The following is a 17,376-nucleotide window of genomic DNA, read 5'->3' as shown; positions in this document are numbered from 1 at the left end:
TCTCGGTGAGAAAGATGTGCAACATCATGTCCTGAGGAGTCCAGTCATCATCATCATCATCATCATTACTTTCATCTTCAGACTCTTCATCCGCATCCTCTCTCAGAACTTCTCCCTGATGCTGGGGGGCTTTCTGGGAATAAAGAATACCAGCTCAGGTTTGAGAGTTTAAATAACCAGAGGCCAGACATAGGATATTTCAAAAGGGAACAAGTCTCCTTGTAAAAGGATAATTTGATTTTAGTAAGGTCCATGGTGATATCTTACATCACAACTGGCAACATGACACATTGTGCACACAGGAAAAAGAAATACAAAGGTGGAATTTTATCCTGAAAGTATAATTACCTGTAATTAAGGTCTAATGCAATGTAAGAAAAACCTGATTTTAGTCTAGCCCAAGATCGTTATACCTCGAACTGGCAATCGAACTGGCAACATTGCACATTGAGTAATACAGCACAATGGATCCATTTTGATGGCTTTCATGACTGTGGGCCAGATAAATAAAGAGTTAACCAAAGAGAATAATTATTTCCTTATAAGAAAAACTTGATTTGAGCCCAAGATCATTTTACACCTCAAATCTAACTGGCACACTGAGCAATGGTGCACATGGTTAAATGGGCAAAGGGGCACTTTCAGAAGCACACTGATGGGCTCATGTCAGGCCAGACAAATAACTAATCCATCATACAGAACAGGTCCCTCCCTATAGGAGAACCTGGCTTTAGGCTAGCTCTAAGTGGCCAAATGGTACATTGAGCAATGGTGCACACAGATAACTGGTTTCAATAGGGGGAAATTCAAGTCGGGTCAGACGAATACCAACTCCTTTCTACAGAACCTGCAGCTGTAGAAACCTGAAACATGATGACTGGTGTGGTTCAGCTTGCTTCTGCTGTAAATGCTCGAGCTGGTCAGCAGGTGGCAGAAGTGAGTGTGCGTTACGTTCCTGTAGGAGTGTTTTTGTTTTTCTTTCAGTGGGATCTTCTGTGCTGCTGTTTGGGTGGTTTCCTTGGGAACAGACATGCAGCCTCACTCCTCCATAGCACATGCTGCCACCACGCTGGGAAGAGTCGTTTGGGCGTGGTAAGGTTGTGCATGCACATGCAATTCTGTGCTGTCAGACATTGTAATATCACTCATTTAGCTGTTGCAGAAAACCTTTCATCTGTGCCAGCTGTAGAGTGCGTTGACCTGGGGCCTGGCACGCTGTGTTAGGGAGACGTTGGATGGCTGAACGGATGCGCCACTTCAAGGTAACTTCGGACTCTATCGCTCTCTCTCTATAATAACCACAGAGGTTTACACACATCAATAACTCTGATTATGCGCTATGTCACTCATGTACCTATCAATTATTGACAGGAATGCATTTAATTAGCTTGGTGACTTTCTTAGTGTTTCTTCATTATTTTTATGTTATTTATGAAGCCATTATGCATTCATTGAGGTTATTTTAACAGGAAGTGGATAGTCAATGTTCAGATATGTTAAATGCATTATGAAGAACAAAGCTGCAGCAGGCAGGTTTGGCCTATACCATCATGAACACTGACACTACATGACAGTTGGCTTGGGTGGTTATAAAAAGTGCATGGAGAAAGAGATATGTCCTGGTCCAGTGCCCTGGTCATCACTATAGTGATAATGCCAACCGTAAGTGACGTCTGGCTAAACTCCAAACCCTGTGTCTGCTGCTGTGGGGTGATTCTTTGGTTGTGGCTCTGTAGGGAAGTGTGGTTGTTAAGAAGATCTCAGTAAGTGGTTCACTTCAGTGGGAGGATGTATGACTGGTCCCCAGCATTGTTTCTTGGAAAACACTTTTATTTTTCTGAGTGTTTTCCAATCAGGTCACTCTCCACACTTTGGCATTTGGAGACATGAGGATTGTATGATAAATACTTACTGAACACACTCACATATTTGATATAAGCTACTGCCATGCTTCTCCCTGAATGAATTGGTAATACATCCTTAAGCTTGCTCTGATGTAATGTGTTAGTATTTTATAGCATTTTATGGTATTTTGTGCTGTAACTTTTCCCCTCTTCTCCTTTTTATGTACTTTCTTTGATTTATTTGATGTCCTGGGTGGGTTGGAGAGGTTTATTTCACAAAACAATATTTCACTGAATTAAATTAAAAATAGTTTGGTTATGCTTCTCACTTCATCCTACTTCACAGCCTTGACTTTTGGCTTACTTTTACTGGCTAACTGAGAATGCTGCTATGTCACTGTTACCTGTTCAGTAAAAACCTGAGTTAATTGAGTAAAAGTTTGTTTTTTTCCTCTCTGAGTTGATAATTGTGTCCTCAGTGTCTGGTCAACAAGCCACTGTTTGTTATAGCCTTTTGTGTGATACTAACCGCCTTGTCAAATCTCTCCTTACCACCAGCTGCCACTGGAGGGTAGCACATCCCTAAAATTGCATGTAAAGGGACCTTTAAAAACCCTATGCCTGAAATCTTGGGGGCATTACTTTGAATTAAACCCATTTGTCTCTTTGCTCTACTAAATTTCTAGCCACAATGTTTATAAATTTTTGTACTTTGATGTACAGGCTCTACAGACTCCTGTATGAATTTTAATATGGACATAAAAGTCCTCATAGCTCAGGACTTTCTGTACTTGATAAATCAGTGAAAAGTAACTGCAGCAGGTCTGACTAATCCCATCACCAGTACGCCAAAACAGTTTACATAGTTTAGCTTCAGGGGAAATGCCTGGGAATCATCATGCCTGGGCTCTCGACTGCCCCGGTCTGAACTGGCCCTCACCCGTCCCGCTCTGAACTGGCCCTCATCCGTACTGCTCTGACCTGTACCCTTGCATCTCCTCCAGGGTTTGTGCAAGGCTGCTACCCTGTGCCAGGTTTCACATAAGCATCTCAGCACAGAAATGTTTAAACACCCTTGTAAAGAAGATGGTGTGAACCCTCCAGAGGTGAAGAGGAAATGGAACTGGACTGAACTCCTGTTCAGGATCATGAATCTCTGTTGTGCCGCTGACTTGTCTGTGATTTGCATCATGGCACCATGTGCAAAGTGCTCCAATTGTTGTGGGTGAAGACAGGATTGGAGGAGGTGGAGATTCATGTCGATTCCACGGTATTTGTATATAGCACTTTACTTGGTAGATATTGTCATGATGGAATTTTACAACAATCTAAGCCCAGGGAAAGCAGGAGTAAGACAACTGTGGAAAATCTTCCTGCATATTTGAGAATTAAATGTAAGACAATGATGACTTTGGATGAACAAGTGGTAACGTAAGTGATCACATTTGTATTTGTTGTAGCATGCTTATGTACTGCTGTAAATTCCTTTTTATTTTCTGAATGGTTGAATCAGATTTCAGTTTTATTGCTTGGCAGGCAATAAAACAGACCTGATTCACAATCAGCTATAAAAAAAAAAAAAGAGCAAACTCCATAACCTGTAGCTTAGACAAGTTCTATCCAACAACATTGGAATTCTAATTATTCTATTTCTAATTTTGCATTTTACATAAATAAAAAAAAATATATCCTTCAGTCTAGACGTGGTAACTTCTTTAATCCTGTCGCCTAAGGAAAGGATGATACTGTATACTATGATGTCAAGAGATATAATTAGACCCACCGCACATGGGGTTAATGCCAGTAGATGTCGCTTTGATATATGTTCGTGGCAAATGGCATTTTTTTTTCCTTTTTTCCGTATCTTCCTATAATTTCTGGAACATCTCTGCTCAGTAAGCTACGGTCTCTATCTAAAAATAAAACAGAAAAAAAGGGAAAAGATTTTAGATCTCTGCGCTTACGTCTTAAATGAGTCTTTCTGTCTTCAACGTGTCTGTCTTCGGCGAATTTCTCTGTAAGTTCCAAAGGTAAGTTGTAAGCTATTTCCGTGAGTGTTATTCATGCCAGTTATTTTATTTATTTTTGTTGTCTTTTTTGTGTTTTTTTTTAACGTTGTTGTCTCAGCTGACCCGGTAAGACCTGCTGGTGCAGTTGTCTCCTTTCAGTCTGAATGAAAATAAGAGACATTTTCCACAGAGCGCACAAACCGACTTGGGAGTCGAGAAGCACAACGCAGCCGCAGCGCTACCTTTTTTGTTCTCTTTAGCTTCGAGCGCAAAAAAAAAAAGAAACGGTAAAGTTACGGGCTGCTCTTGGCACAGAGGCGGCAGTATTCGATCAATCATGCAGAGATACAGATTCTAATGGAGAAGCGTCAGATGAGTCTTGGCAATATAGGACACAAACTCATTCATTTGTCCTGGTCGTCATTTTTGAGAGTGTCCAGCTACTGTTGGAGATACCCTAAGGCCAGAAGGACTTTGTTCATAGCCGGTGCCTGCTTTGTCTATTTCTTTTTCGCTGTACAACCCGTGAGTCACACATCAGATCACCAGAACAGGCGCTATGCGTACTGGACGGGTAATGGAGTGTTTTCCATGCGCAAACATGCCAGTGACTCTGCTGATGAGACCAGGATCTCGACCGAGAAAACGAACGGCTCTCCCACTCCAACACGCTCTAACGTGGTGTACATAACGCTCAGGTCTAAGCGACACAAACCCGCTATCCTAAGGGGAACTGTGCGACCAAAACTTCGCGGAAAGAAGTTAAGGAAAGTGAAAAAGCAAGAGGCGGACACACATGATGGAACAAAAGGGAAACCTGCCAAGGATGAATGGGAACAAAAACGCACGGACGTTCGTGACACTTGGAAGCAAATTATACACAACGCACAATCTTTGCAAAAAAACAAAGTTAAACAAATGGATGACATCGATTATACCGTCAGTTCTATCCGGATTTATAGCCAGAGGGCTCCCCCCTGGTTTAGCAAAGACGACATAGCTGACATGCGCTTTCTTGCCGGCAGTAAAATTACGCATCTGAAGAGCCTGGAACCCAAAGACTCTCCTCCCGTATTGCTGTTTAATAGCGCAGGGAGGTTTAATGAAACCGTGCACAAAAACTCGGAAAATACGTCAGAGTGCATTGGAGACTGTGGTGTGATCAAGAGACCGGTCGATATGAGTGAAGTGTTCGCTTTTCACTTGGACAGGGTCTTGGGGCTGAACAGAAGTTTGCCAACCGTCAGCAGGAGGTTCCGAATTTTTGGTATAGCCTTCATATTCATTCATTCTCATTTTGTCTTAGGAATTAATATCATATTTAAAACACTGCAATATTTTTGGATAATTATGAATATTTATAATTAAGGGGTAGCACAAATAAATGGTTTGGGTAACTTGCTGGGGATTAGGAAATTAGCTAATAAAAATATGTACAACAGATTTTTTTTTTTAATCGATGACAGATAGAATAATTGCTTTGCGTGATGACGGTAGACATTTCTGCATATATTTCAGATATTTCACATACTTCACATATTTCAGGATTGATAACTGCACTGCAGCGTATCCGCTTTTTGGAGCATGGGATCGTGTCTCATGCTTGTGTTCATACAGAGGTTGCGTAAACTCTAGTCAAGCACTTGCTGTCCCTGCTCACCTACCTCGGCATGCACGCTGTGTTCCAGACGGCCAGCTGTGTCCCGTCAGCCTGTGGGAAGCTGCAGTCAGGCCCGTGACCGCAGGGCGGGCCGGCACGCTGACCTGGGCCGAATACCAGGCCTCGCTCAAACACAGGTGCTGGCAGCGTGGGGCTCCCAGGCCAGAGTGGAACTGCTCCAGCATCCACCACTATGAGTGGAGCAGACTGGTGCTGTTTGACTTTCTGCTGCAGGTGGACGTGTTCAGTCACTTTCTGTCTCCCTCTTTCTCTCTCTCTCTCTCTCTCTCTCTCTCTCTCTCTCTCTCTCTCTCTCTCTCTCTCTCATCTCTTTGTCAAGATTCAAGATTCAGTGTAGCTTTATTGACATGTCTGTTATGAGAACAATATTGCCAAAGCATTGCACCAAGAAAACTTAACACAAAAATGACAAAAAGCAACAATTATTACAAAATAGGTGCCAACAGTAGTGAATAAAAATAATATTTTAAAATAAATGTTTTTGCAACATTTAAAAAAAGATATGTATAAAATATATACTTTATAAACATACTTGTATATAGTATTTACATAACTAAATATATATAGTGAGTAGTGAAGGGTGAGATATGGTGAGATAGCTGATACCCACTGTCTCACAGGCGGTGATGTGCTGATATCCACTGTGCAGCAAGGGGCTGTCTCTCTCTCTCTCTCTCTGGTCTCTCTCTCTCTCTCTCTTTATCCTCTCTCTCTCTGGTCTCTCTCTCTCTTTATCCTCTCTCTCTCTCTCTCTCTCTCTCTCTGATCTCTCTCTCTTTATCCTCTCTCTCTCTCTCTCTCTCTCTCTCTGGTCTCTCTCTCTCTTTATCCTCTCTCTCTCTCTCTCTCTCTCTCTCTGGTCTCTCTCTCTCTCTTTATCCTCTCTCTCTCTGGTCTCTCTCTCTCATTTTATCCTCTCTCTCTCTCTCTCTCTCTCTCTCTTTCTCCCTCTGGTCTCTCTCTCTCTTTATCCTCTCTCTCTCTGGTCTCTCTCTCTCTTTATCCTCTCTCTCCCTCTCTCTCTGGTCTCTCTCTCTCTCCCCCTCTCTGTATCACAAAAATGTGATTTCTGCTGCTTGTTTTTGAAGTCATTATATTTTTAGACCCTTTGTGATGAAAGAATTAATGTACTGTGCATTAAATGTTGCATTTTATAATACTAGAAAAAAAAAACAAGAGATTAGTGTGTCTCTTTGTGTTAGATTCACCAGCGGCTGGACAGGAACTGCTGTGGGTTTAGGCCCCGTCCAGAGGACAGTTGTGTTGAGCTTGGTTACCATGGAGAATGTGCAGACAAGGACAGTGTTGAACTGTCTCATATCGTCCACCGCACCCATGACCCCAAACATCTTGTCTTCATCAACAACAAGGGCTTCTTTGACCGGGACGAAGACAACCTTGACTTTAAACTGCTGGAGGGAATCAAAGAGTAAGTTCAAGTGAAATCAGTCAACTCATATTTATTTCCATAATCACTGATTCGCTATATAATGGAAAGAATTCAAAGTGAAAGTTTCTCCACCGTACAACTACAGTCATTTCATTTCAGTGTTTTTACGAAAGTATTGATTAAACTGGTTTAATAAAAATTAACTCTATAATCCTGAAATGTTTACAACTTCGAAATCGTTTTTATTTAAAAAAGTGAGCCAGTGAGAAGTAAGCATTCAGGAAGTAGCTTCAGTGTCTGGTCCATAGAATGGTCTCATGCTAGTCCTTCTAGCCTAAAAATCCTTTAGTGATTTGTAGACATATATATTTCCTGCTGATATTGCTGTATGTTTCTTATCCTTGTCCAATTCAACAAGATGTGGGTTACACTTTTCTTTACACTTTTCTGTCTGAGGAAAACACAATTGATACATAATGACTTTATATGTGGTAGGGGATACCGGTGGGACCATATGGACACTATAGGACATCTGGATGTCAGTCTGTCGGAACCCACCAATGCAGCTTGGTCATTTGTGCACTGATACTTCATGTGTAGTGAAAGAAATCAGATGTGAAAGGGAAACTGCCCCACCTCTCCTACAGAATGGCACAGCCTGGCATATTTCCTACATTACAGCATGGCATGATCTCATGGATACATTGATGGGCTATACCATTTGGGCAGCGCAAGAGTGGTGTAAAGAGTAAGGCTGAATGAGATAGACTAAAACATGCTGGAGCTCCATTTTGTGATGTCCCTTGCGATATACTTATACTTACACTGTTGAACACTGGGCATGACATGGTTAGATTGTTTTACTTGTTTCAGACCAAAATTATTTACAGATGTCAGATTATGTGAATGGTGTGATTTGTAAAAACATCTTATATACTCATCTGAATAATCTGAGGTTGGCCAGAATGCACACATGCACACACATACACACACACACACACAAACAAAGGGGCTTTTTTCCTACATTTGCTGCCTTCTGATTATTAACAAATGATATATTGTGCAAGCCTTTGACAGTGGCTTATTGTAAGCATCACATATGCAACAAAGTAATATAATTACAGAAAGAATTTGCCTCTTTCAGTCTAAATTCAAAACCGCCTGAATAGATGTATTGTAGTTTGCACAGCTATCTTGCTATTGGGCATATACAGCGTTAATTCATGACGCGCACGTGTGTGTGTGTGTGTTTGTGTCTTCCAGGCTGCCTGCCATGGCTGTGGGTGTGTTGAGCTCTCAGCGGCTACGAGAAAGGCTCCTGCAGTCTCTATTTCTGGATGAGCTGTACTGGGAGAGTCAGGGCGGCCGCCAGGGCATCGAGAAGCTCATCGACGTCATCGAGAGGCGAGCCCGAGTCCTGCTCAGATACATCAATGCCCATGACATCAAGATCATTCCCATGAACGCATGAGATAAAGGAAGAACGTGAACTCTTATTTTGTACTGTTTATCTTTGCTTTTTTTAATTCTTGAACGTCTGATAGCAAAGAGAGCTTCCAGTTACTTGCTTTCAAGTCTACACACTGTGTGAGATAGAGAGTGATTACTTCCAATTACTTGTTGGATGGCTGGATGAGTATGTCATCCTTAAAGTCAGGAAATGGATCACGTGCAAGGAGAGATTTCAACATTCTATATTCCAGAAAGCAAACTGCAGCTAAAATTACATTTGTTCTTGTCATATTCTTGCTAACCAGTTGAAACACATTAAATGATCATTTTTAGATGGAGTTCTTTATTAATGCATCTTTTGATAATGTGCTTTTTGAAATCAGAGGTCATATTCACTAGAAGTATTAGAAATTAATTCTAATTTATAACTAATTGAGTCTCCAACAGTTAGATGTTTCATCAAACGTTTCAGTCTTTTACAACCGTGTGGTGAAGGTGACTGACACCACTGCAGGGTACAGGTGTTCAGTTTTCTCCTGCTCCTGTGGGAGATGATGGGAGCTGGGTCCTCCTGCTTCTGTGGAAGATGATGGGAGCTGGGTCCTCCTGCTCCTGTTGGAGATGATTGGAGCTGTGTTCTCCTGCTCCTGTGGGAGTGGATGGGTGCTGTGTTCTCCTGCTCCTGTGGGAGTGGATGGGTGCTGTGTTCTCCTGCTCCTGTGGGAGATGATGGGAGCTGAGTCTTCCAGCTCCTGTGGGAGTGGATGGGTGCTGTGTTCTCCTGCAACTGTGGGAGTGGATGGGAGCTGTGTTCTTCTGCTCTTGTGGGAGTGGATGGGAGCTGTGTTCTCCTGGCTGTCTGTTTCATGTCTTGATGGGCTCTTGGACCTGAGCTGGAATTCCTGGAGGTCCACTGTATGGTACCGTTTGGTGGTGTTTGGCATTGGTTGTTGAATCAAGTCAGGAGAGCAGAATCAAAAGGAAATTGGCTCAATTGTGCAGTGTCATGGCTCACCAAGACTTCTGCCTCCTCAAAAGTGATGAAACCTGTAAGAAAAAGAGGACATCTCTCTGAACTTGAGTAAAAATGGTAAATCTTTATTACAATACAAACAGTAGCAAAGGACACGTACCACCGATCCAGAGGAGCTGGACTGAACAACTAAACACACCATGTATATGTTTGAAATACTAATCCCCTCCTCTTAAGGATGTGACATCAGTGGTGTGAGTGCAGTAAGTATGAAAATACTGTTCCAGTTCTCTCTTTGAGTGCTCAATGGAAATGGTTTTGGTGTCTTCATGTGCAGGCTGGTTCCCTTTGTCTCTGATGACTGTTGATTGCTCACAATCAAAATCCCTTTAATTACATCTTCTGTACCCACAGCAAGAGCTGTTGCCCACCTTCCTAGTTTACTTTATCATATGTTAAATAAGCCAACTGGCTTCCCCAGTTCAGGGGAGACTCCCTGGTTTGGATCTTTTATTATTATAATGATACCACTGAGTGCCGTGAGGATCAAAAGAGTTTCTTACAGGCCCAGTCCTGATCCATCCTACACATCTAACTGTTCTCTCTACTCTAGAGCACCTGCTGCCAAACATTCAGATATCTGACAAGCCCTGCACAAGCTGTGAAGAGCAAGAAAAGAACAAACATGTGGTGCATGTCATCCCCTGGACTGGGTTTGGAAAGAACTGCATCTGCACTGCTAATTCCAGTGAACACGCTAATTCCAGTGGGGCATGATAATTCCATTAAGCATGCTAATTCCACAGAGCATGTTAGTTCCAGTGAGACAGCACTGTATTTCCCAACACTGTACTCAGAGACCCCAGACGGTCTACATTTTTGCCCTATCTCAGTACCAAATTTACTTAAACAAGTGATGGGGTGCTTTTTGCTGGTGTGGTTAGAGAGAGTGAGTTGGACTGGGAAACAGGCTGACAGCAAATGCTTGTGTGTGTTTAGTGCCAGCTTCTCCACTCCAGTGACAGATGCCTATATTCATATCAACAGGAAAGAGTAACTATTTTACAACCCAGGGGCACTAATGAGAAGTGAACTCACATAGATTCTGTCTCCCAGCACCACTAATGAGAAGTGATCTCACCTGCAACTTATCCCACATTTGTTCAAAGCTGTTAATACTTAGCTCCATTGTTAATACTTAGCTACCTTGTTAACAAATGTTTTGTGTGTGTGTGTGTGTGTGTGTGTGTGTGTGTGTGTGTGTGTGTGTGTGTGTGTGTGTGTGTGTGTGTGTTTGTCTTAAACGCCCTACAGGAAACACAGTGATTGAGGATTGTGGAGAGGAAATCTATTATGCATCATATCAGCAGGGGTAGAATGCAGTCACAGCACTAATTCACCAGGGCGGATTTGTGCTTTTGTTGATTTTTTTTGTAAGTAGTAACAGAGTTGAGCATAGTGAGGGATTTATTTTTGTATCCTGTTTAATTATCCACACTGACTGACCTCATAAAATAAACAGATTTGTTATATTTGGAGAGTGAGATGTAAGTTTACCTTCTGTTACTGGCCGTGTAATCTAAAAGGAACATGTAAATAATTCAGATAATTATTTGTGTGAACTAAATTCCAAACTCATATGATAGTTTATCAGTCAAGTGTTGTGGCCTTTTATGGGTTTAAGTCCATCATCTACCCTTTCAATACTTAGCTGGTCTGCTCTTCAAAGTGTGTAGATGTGTAAAGTTTATGAAGCTCTTGTACAACAGGACCATGTGAGGAGTTCAGCTCGAACCTGTGTGTGTGTGTGTGTGTGTGTGTGTGTGTGTGTCTGACAGAGAGAGACATTCTGGACCGTTTTCCTCTGCTTGTGTTCATTTCAGTGAATCCTATCTTAAGCCTGTGATTAAACTGCACTTAAGAGCTGGCCCGTTTGCTTTTCACTCAGTTAGGAGTTCCATACCTGCTGCGTATGCACTCCTGTTAAAGGCATCAGTGTTACAGATGGTTTAGGAAGCGCAGCACAACCGCTAGAAGCCCTTCACTAAAGCTCCAGGCTCTAATCACGTCTGCTGTGTGTTTATGGAAGGAAGACCGTGGGTTTCCAGGAGAAAACAGCTGAACCTGACACAGTCGGGTGTTTTCTCTCACCGCTTTTTGGTGAGTGAGCAACCCAGCCTAGCTTTCAGTGACCTCAGTGACTCCTGTTAGCATCCAGAGCACAGCGTGCGCACACACATTCTCATACACACACACACACACACACACACACTTCATCATTGTGAATGTACCTAATGTGTGGCTGTTCCTCTCTCTCACACCTCTCTCTCTTTCTGTCTCTTTCCCTCTTTCCTTCCCTCTCTCTCTCTCTATTTTCATCCACTGATAAGTTGGACGTCTTACACTCATCTCGCAGGTCAAAGCAAAAATATTCGACTGTTTCCTCCACATGATTAGAATCATTGTTACACCCGCGCTCATGCATTCTTGGACACACAACATGCACACACCTGCTCTTGAATAGCAGATACCCTGCCAGTAAGGGAATAGTAGAATAGTAGATAATAGTAATAGTAGAAAAGAGCCAAGACCCTGTTCTCAGATAAGAGAATGCCAAAAGGCCAAAAGGTACTGCATGCAAAATGACTTTGTGTGGCATTTTCCATACCCTGTGTGAAGTGTTTGGGTGTCGAGGGCTTCCTGGAGCCTAATGTGAACTATCCACTACTGCTGAGTCAGAGCCCAAAGGCAAAAGGTTGGGTCTTTAGCTAAAGCGTGATGAAGGGAAATGCTTGCTTTGATCTTTGATGTTGCACACAACCAAAACCCACTGCCAGTCCCATCGTGAGTCCATTTCTCAGATCTGACCCTGACCTTCATCAGGGAAGTGCCAGATATCCGCATCGCCTCTGGAACAAATCTATATTTCTCTTTCTTTTGCCTTGCTGTGCTATCACTGTCCTGTGCAGCTAGGATTTGATCAGGAGGAGTATCTCTATCCCTTCAAAATAAGATTGGCCAAAGTTCAGTTTGCACTTGACAGCTCTTGGGCTGGGGGGTGGGGATAAAGCAAACAAAATGCTTGAACTGGTTCAAAGATGCAGTGGATGTAGTGATTGCAGCTCTATATGAATGCTACGTCACCCCCCATCCCCAGCTCCACCCTTCTCCCGGCAGCTGAGTAGAGTGTGGTGGTGTGTTTCTTTCCTACCAGAGGAACAGAGGAAGCTTTATGCTGCACAGTTTGCTCTGATAATCACTTCTCCGCATACTTCAGCATGACCAAGAATTTTCCCTGTTTTTTCCTCAGTCTGGCCAGTTGTTCTTGTGCGCGCACACACACACACACACACACACACAAAGAGAGAGAGAGAGGCAGAGAGAGAGAGAGAGAGAGAGAGAGAGAGAGAGAGAGAGAGAGAGCGCAATGACCCCAGCTGAACTTCAGACAGCTGAAAGTCTCATTAAATCAGATTTTTACATCCTTCTTTAGTCCTGTAACTACAGAACATGGTTCCTAAATCAGTTTTGTTTTATAATTGCATAAAATGCATAAAAGATGTTTTGAAATGTAATTTTTAAGTTTATAATTGAACTATATCAGTAGAAATATGATGGGCAAACTCAGCGTCTCCTGCTTAAAAGATGAGAAACACTAAAACACTTAAATTTGAGTCCAAATTGTATGAATTGTCATTAGAGGCTCATGACAAGAATGAAGAACATGTCAAAAGATTTTAGTGCTTTCTGTGTGGGGGCAGTTCTGTAAGTCTCCTAAATTTAGAGAAACCCTTCATCTTGGACTGGGTCTTAAGTGCATATGAGTCATTTCGCTTGAGTGCTTGATGTTTAGGGGATTTTGATCTGTTGGTTTTGTTGACTTTCCTCAAGGCAAGACCCCTGCACCACCTGGGCAGTAAACAGACAGATAAGGTTTAGTAGTGTGTGTGTGTGTGTGTGTGTGTGTGTGTGTGTGTGTCAGTTACAAGATTAGATCTCCAGATTAGAAAACAGGCAAAGATAGGTATTCATTCCTCTATGCCAAACATTTGGCTGTAGACTCAACACACTGCACAGTCTTAACCTAGATTCCTAGGTTAGAAAGCAACCTGTAGTTCTGTCTGGCCTAATGTATCCAGGCCCCTTTATGAGGGATAAAACAAAAGAATGGAAACAAAGATTGCAGTAAGACAATGCTTTGATTCAGCTCTCTGCATCAGGGCACACGCTAAAGGCTTGACATGTTAAAGCCTGAATGAATCCTCTGATGATATTGTTCCTACTGTCACTGGGTCAGAGCTGAGGAAAGGGTAGTGCAACACTGAGAAGTTGAGTTTCACACAAGAGCAAGGTTGCATATGTGTGTGTGTGTGTGTGTGTGTGTGTGTGTTACTGGAGGATATTGTCTGCATATGAAAACAGCACCGAAGACCTCAGGCCCTCAGCCAGAGTGCTCTGTGTCGTGTAATTCAGATCGTCAGAAATACCCTTCATTTAGAGGCTCTGCACAGCTGTCAGTACTGACAGTTTAATATGAGCAGCTTAACACTTCCTGGGATCATCACTCCATTATTCTTCTCTCTCTCTCTCTCTCTCTCTCTCTCTCTCTCACTCTCTCCACCCCACCTGCTCTGTGGTGCTCTTCTCAGAACATAGATGTTGTTTTCACGGTCTGCCTCACAGGAATCCACACGAAGCAATGAGTAAAACAAGGTCTGTGTGTCTGTATGCGTGTGGTGTGATGACGCTGTGCTTACTGGCATGTTTAGGAGGTTTTTGTGTAAAACTGCTCCCTCTCTGTGGTGCGGTTAACCCCACCCAGGGGGGCAGTAGAGTAGGGGACCCCAGCCCAGACCAGCATGGTCCCTACAGCCTCAGAAGGGAGAGGCTTATGCCTCTAAATACAGGCAACATGTGATGTGGACGCTGTGGATAAAAATGTAAAGTTAGTCAGAGGATATGTACAAGCACAAAGGTCAGAGTTCATGGTGTTATTCCTGGAGGGGTCATTATTCATGAGGGCACATTATTAAAGAACTGATGAATTAATACTGAGACAGATTAGGTTGCTGTTAGGTCGTGGTCAAAATCAGACGCTTGCGGAAATGAAATAGTAGGTGTCTTTATTCTTAATCCAAGAGTAGAAGAATCCAGAATTATGATCAAACGAGAATGTAATGGGAGAATCAAAATCATAAAGAATCAACAGTCAAAAACCAGAAGAGCAAACACAAACAATCTGGGCAGAATATCCAAAAAAGGGGGCAGGCAAAAATACAATATCGGAAAAACAAAGTCAAGGTATGATACACAATAATCCAATCAAGAAATAATGCTCGGTATGCTTTCAGAAAACGTACAGCGATTCTTTGCAGTGAGTGGTATTTCTCTACAGTCTTATATACACTGATACTAATGATGTACAGGTGAGTTCAATACTCCGGTGATGCTGATCTGATCAAGCATCTCTGATTGGCGGAGTTGTTGCCAGGGAGAAGAACGGGTTGCTGGGTGTTGTAGTCTGCTTGGGAATCTGGCATTATGACAGTTGCACTGAAAAGATGACAAAAATATTATTTTATCTTATTTCTATTTTTCATTATTGTTAATATTTTTACGTTTTTTAACTTCTGATTTTTTTCAGAGACTGAGTATGATTTCTTTTGCAAGCTCTCTGAGAACATTCAAATTAAAATACCAGTCTCAGACCCGGTGATGGCAGTCAGTGACAAGGCTATAATTACTGCGCTGCACAAACCAGCCTCTGCCAATTTCCACCAGTGGCATCAAGGAGACGTGTGCTCAGTTCAGCTTTACATGTCTAAACTGCATGAGGGATCTCAAACTGCATCTAGAATTTTAGAACATCAAAAATAATTAGTAGACATGTATGAACTGAATACACATTCTGTACTGAAACTTGAAATTATCGCAACATTTCCAACGGGGAATTTATCACTGTATGATTTATTGCTGCATGAAATTGATCTTAGAGTTCAATTTATGACATCCTTTAACTGATATAACAAATTGTAATCCTGGATTTGTAATCCAGAATTGTAATGTTACCTTTCTATCTGTGCCACAGTGCTTCTGGTTATGGAAAAGGAAATATCCTCACCCTGATATATATATAAAAATATATATATATTTTTTGGTTCAGTTTCTTTCTGGATCACTTACAGGCTCGAATGACCTATGACCGATACTCTGAAGGCTGTAGGGAGCTCTTTGTACGAATGTGTTCTGACATGAGTTGCTTCAGCACATATGGTGGGGAGTCAGGCAGAAGCAGGCAGGTCAAGTCAGAAGGCGTCTGCTTAAGAGCTACATCCTGCGCTGGCTAAGACGTTGCATAAGATGCTGGTGCGCACGCAGCTCGATGATGGACACAGCTCTTAAAGCCAACTATCTTCATTTATGGCACAATGCCGGTGTTCTAATATTATTGAAAATTAGAGGAGAAAAGTGTTTAGCTTCTCATCAGAATGCGGAAGAAACCAACAATTATTCCTGATTTCATATACAGCTGGTTTTTTTTTTTATACATTTCTGCTTTTTTTCTAGCCATAAATCCTGTCTATAGCAGTCAAATGCACGTATTATTAACTATGTATTATTAGTTAATCATGTATTATTAACTATGTTTGAAAATGTATTTCCTTCATCCAGTGAAGAAATAAAAGACCAAGATGTTGCTTTTCCAAGATTCTGGGAATGTCTTAAAGGAAATGGTGCCATGGGTACAGGAAGACAAACAGGAATATGTGAGCAGAGTATGGACAGGAAGCATGAAGTATGAAGGCCATGAGAGGGGGAAAAACACATCATTCCTTCTCCATGGGGTCATCGGGCCGCATAAAGACCACGGCAGCGTACAGGCACGGCCTCTCTGGGGGGGAAGTCTACGGGGGGGGGGGGGGGGGGGGGGGGTCTCTGACTTCTGTGTCCTGGTGTAACACGTCCCACAGCGACAGTCATTTCTTGGTGGTGTCATGCTGCCATGAGATTTGTTTTTCTTTCGTTTGTTGATAGTTTGTAAATAAAAAAAGGAAAATAAAGTCACGTTTACTGTAGGATTGTTAGAAAGAAATGTCCAGAGAAGTCGTCATCTACGCTTGACCTGTGTAGAAAATAATTATGTCACCACACATTAAAACAATGTGCATCTCAGCTTGAACTACTGCACTGAAAGGACATATGAAACACACACACACACACACACACACACACACACACACACACACACACACGATATATCTTACTCACACACAGTCCAAGTGTAAACACAATATTAAATATCACACATTACACAAACCTGGTATTTATCTGTGTGGCATGTATTAACTAAACCTTTGGATGTGTAACCTATAGTGGACACTCCACTCGCTGATGAATGAGCTTTAGATATACTGGTGACGGGAACGTGCCAGTCAGCACGCTAGCACTCAGTCCTGTGTGCAGCTACTCACCCTTCGCCTGAATTCGGCTGGACAGAGCCTGTGTCATCGTGGCTGCCAGAGCAGATGATTCAGAACTTCCAGATGTGAGCAAGTATACCCAGGGAAGACACTTCTCAGCAGGGGTCTCGCTCTTTTGGAACAGATTTAGTTGCGCAGTTCCAGAGGTTGAGAATCCTGTAAACATATTTACTGCTTCATTACATTTACATTTATGTTTATGGCATTTAGCAGACGCTCTTGTCCAGAGCGACTTACAAAAGTGCTTTGCTATCTACTCATATAACACATCCAAGCCAGTACAGGAGGTTAGAGTTACCGTTGAAGATACCGTTGAACTAGAAGACTACTGAAATACAGGAATCAGTGCTGTTACCTAGAATGCTGATACCAAGAAGTGGTGCAAAATAAGCATGAGACCCATGCGTCATCCCTCTGTTGTTGTGACATTATCTCAAAGAAATTAAAGGTGATTTCGTAGAGTTATTTTTTTTACTTAATGGTCCAGTTTAGTCAGATGGTTGATTTTAACATTTAAAAACAGTTTTTATTTTTGCCATACACACA

The 17,376-nt window shown here is 42.2% G+C and overlaps 1 protein-coding gene and 1 long non-coding RNA gene across 5 annotated transcripts; one reads left to right on the top strand and one right to left on the bottom strand.

The window, feature by feature from the left end:
- The first annotated feature begins 995 nt into the window (after nucleotides 1-995).
- Nucleotides 996-8,722, top strand: gask1b (golgi associated kinase 1B). Of its 4 annotated transcripts, none has more exons than XM_035532311.1 (7): nucleotides 996-1,092; nucleotides 1,184-1,262; nucleotides 2,849-3,275; nucleotides 3,972-5,120; nucleotides 5,542-5,747; nucleotides 6,737-6,963; nucleotides 8,188-8,722. In XM_035532311.1, exons 4-7 carry the CDS (start codon nucleotides 4,211-4,213, stop codon nucleotides 8,393-8,395), a joined length of 1,551 nt encoding a protein of 516 aa, XP_035388204.1. In that variant the 5' UTR covers nucleotides 996-1,092; nucleotides 1,184-1,262; nucleotides 2,849-3,275; nucleotides 3,972-4,210; the 3' UTR covers nucleotides 8,396-8,722. The 4 variants fall into 4 exon arrangements, with proteins under 4 accessions (XP_035388204.1, XP_026873997.2, XP_026873996.2 ...); XM_027018196.2 differs by having other exon boundaries at nucleotides 5,542-5,650; nucleotides 8,188-8,307; XM_027018195.2 differs by lacking the exons at nucleotides 996-1,092; nucleotides 1,184-1,262; nucleotides 2,849-3,275 and adding an exon at nucleotides 3,282-3,861.
- Nucleotides 8,723-16,305: 7,583 nt separating this feature from the next.
- On the bottom strand, nucleotides 16,306-17,169 carry LOC118242285. The gene is made up of 3 exons (XR_004776743.1): nucleotides 17,129-17,169; nucleotides 16,822-16,986; nucleotides 16,306-16,472 (listed from the first exon to the last, which is right to left on the bottom strand). It is a non-coding gene; the product is annotated as an uncharacterized LOC118242285 (long non-coding RNA).
- Between the last annotated feature and the right edge of the window lie 207 nt (nucleotides 17,170-17,376).

The sequence above is a fragment of the Electrophorus electricus genome, chromosome 12 (assembly GCF_013358815.1).
Source record: "Electrophorus electricus isolate fEleEle1 chromosome 12, fEleEle1.pri, whole genome shotgun sequence".
NCBI classification, from domain to species: Eukaryota; Metazoa; Chordata; class Actinopteri; order Gymnotiformes; family Gymnotidae; genus Electrophorus; species Electrophorus electricus.
Note: the sequence above shows the minus strand (reverse complement) of the source record. Positions and strands in the feature narration are given on the sequence as shown.

Excerpts from the sequence above, each read along its gene's own strand:
- gask1b (XM_035532311.1), top strand. The coding sequence starts at position 4,211 with ATGGAGAAGCGTCAGATGAGTCTTGGCAATATAGGACACAAACTCATT. Across the intron at positions 5,121-5,541 it reads CAGGAGGTTCCGAATTTTTG|ACGGCCAGCTGTGTCCCGTC; the intron begins GTATAGCCTTCA and ends GCTGTGTTCCAG. Across the intron at positions 6,964-8,187 it reads CTGCTGGAGGGAATCAAAGA|GCTGCCTGCCATGGCTGTGG; the intron begins GTAAGTTCAAGT and ends TGTGTCTTCCAG.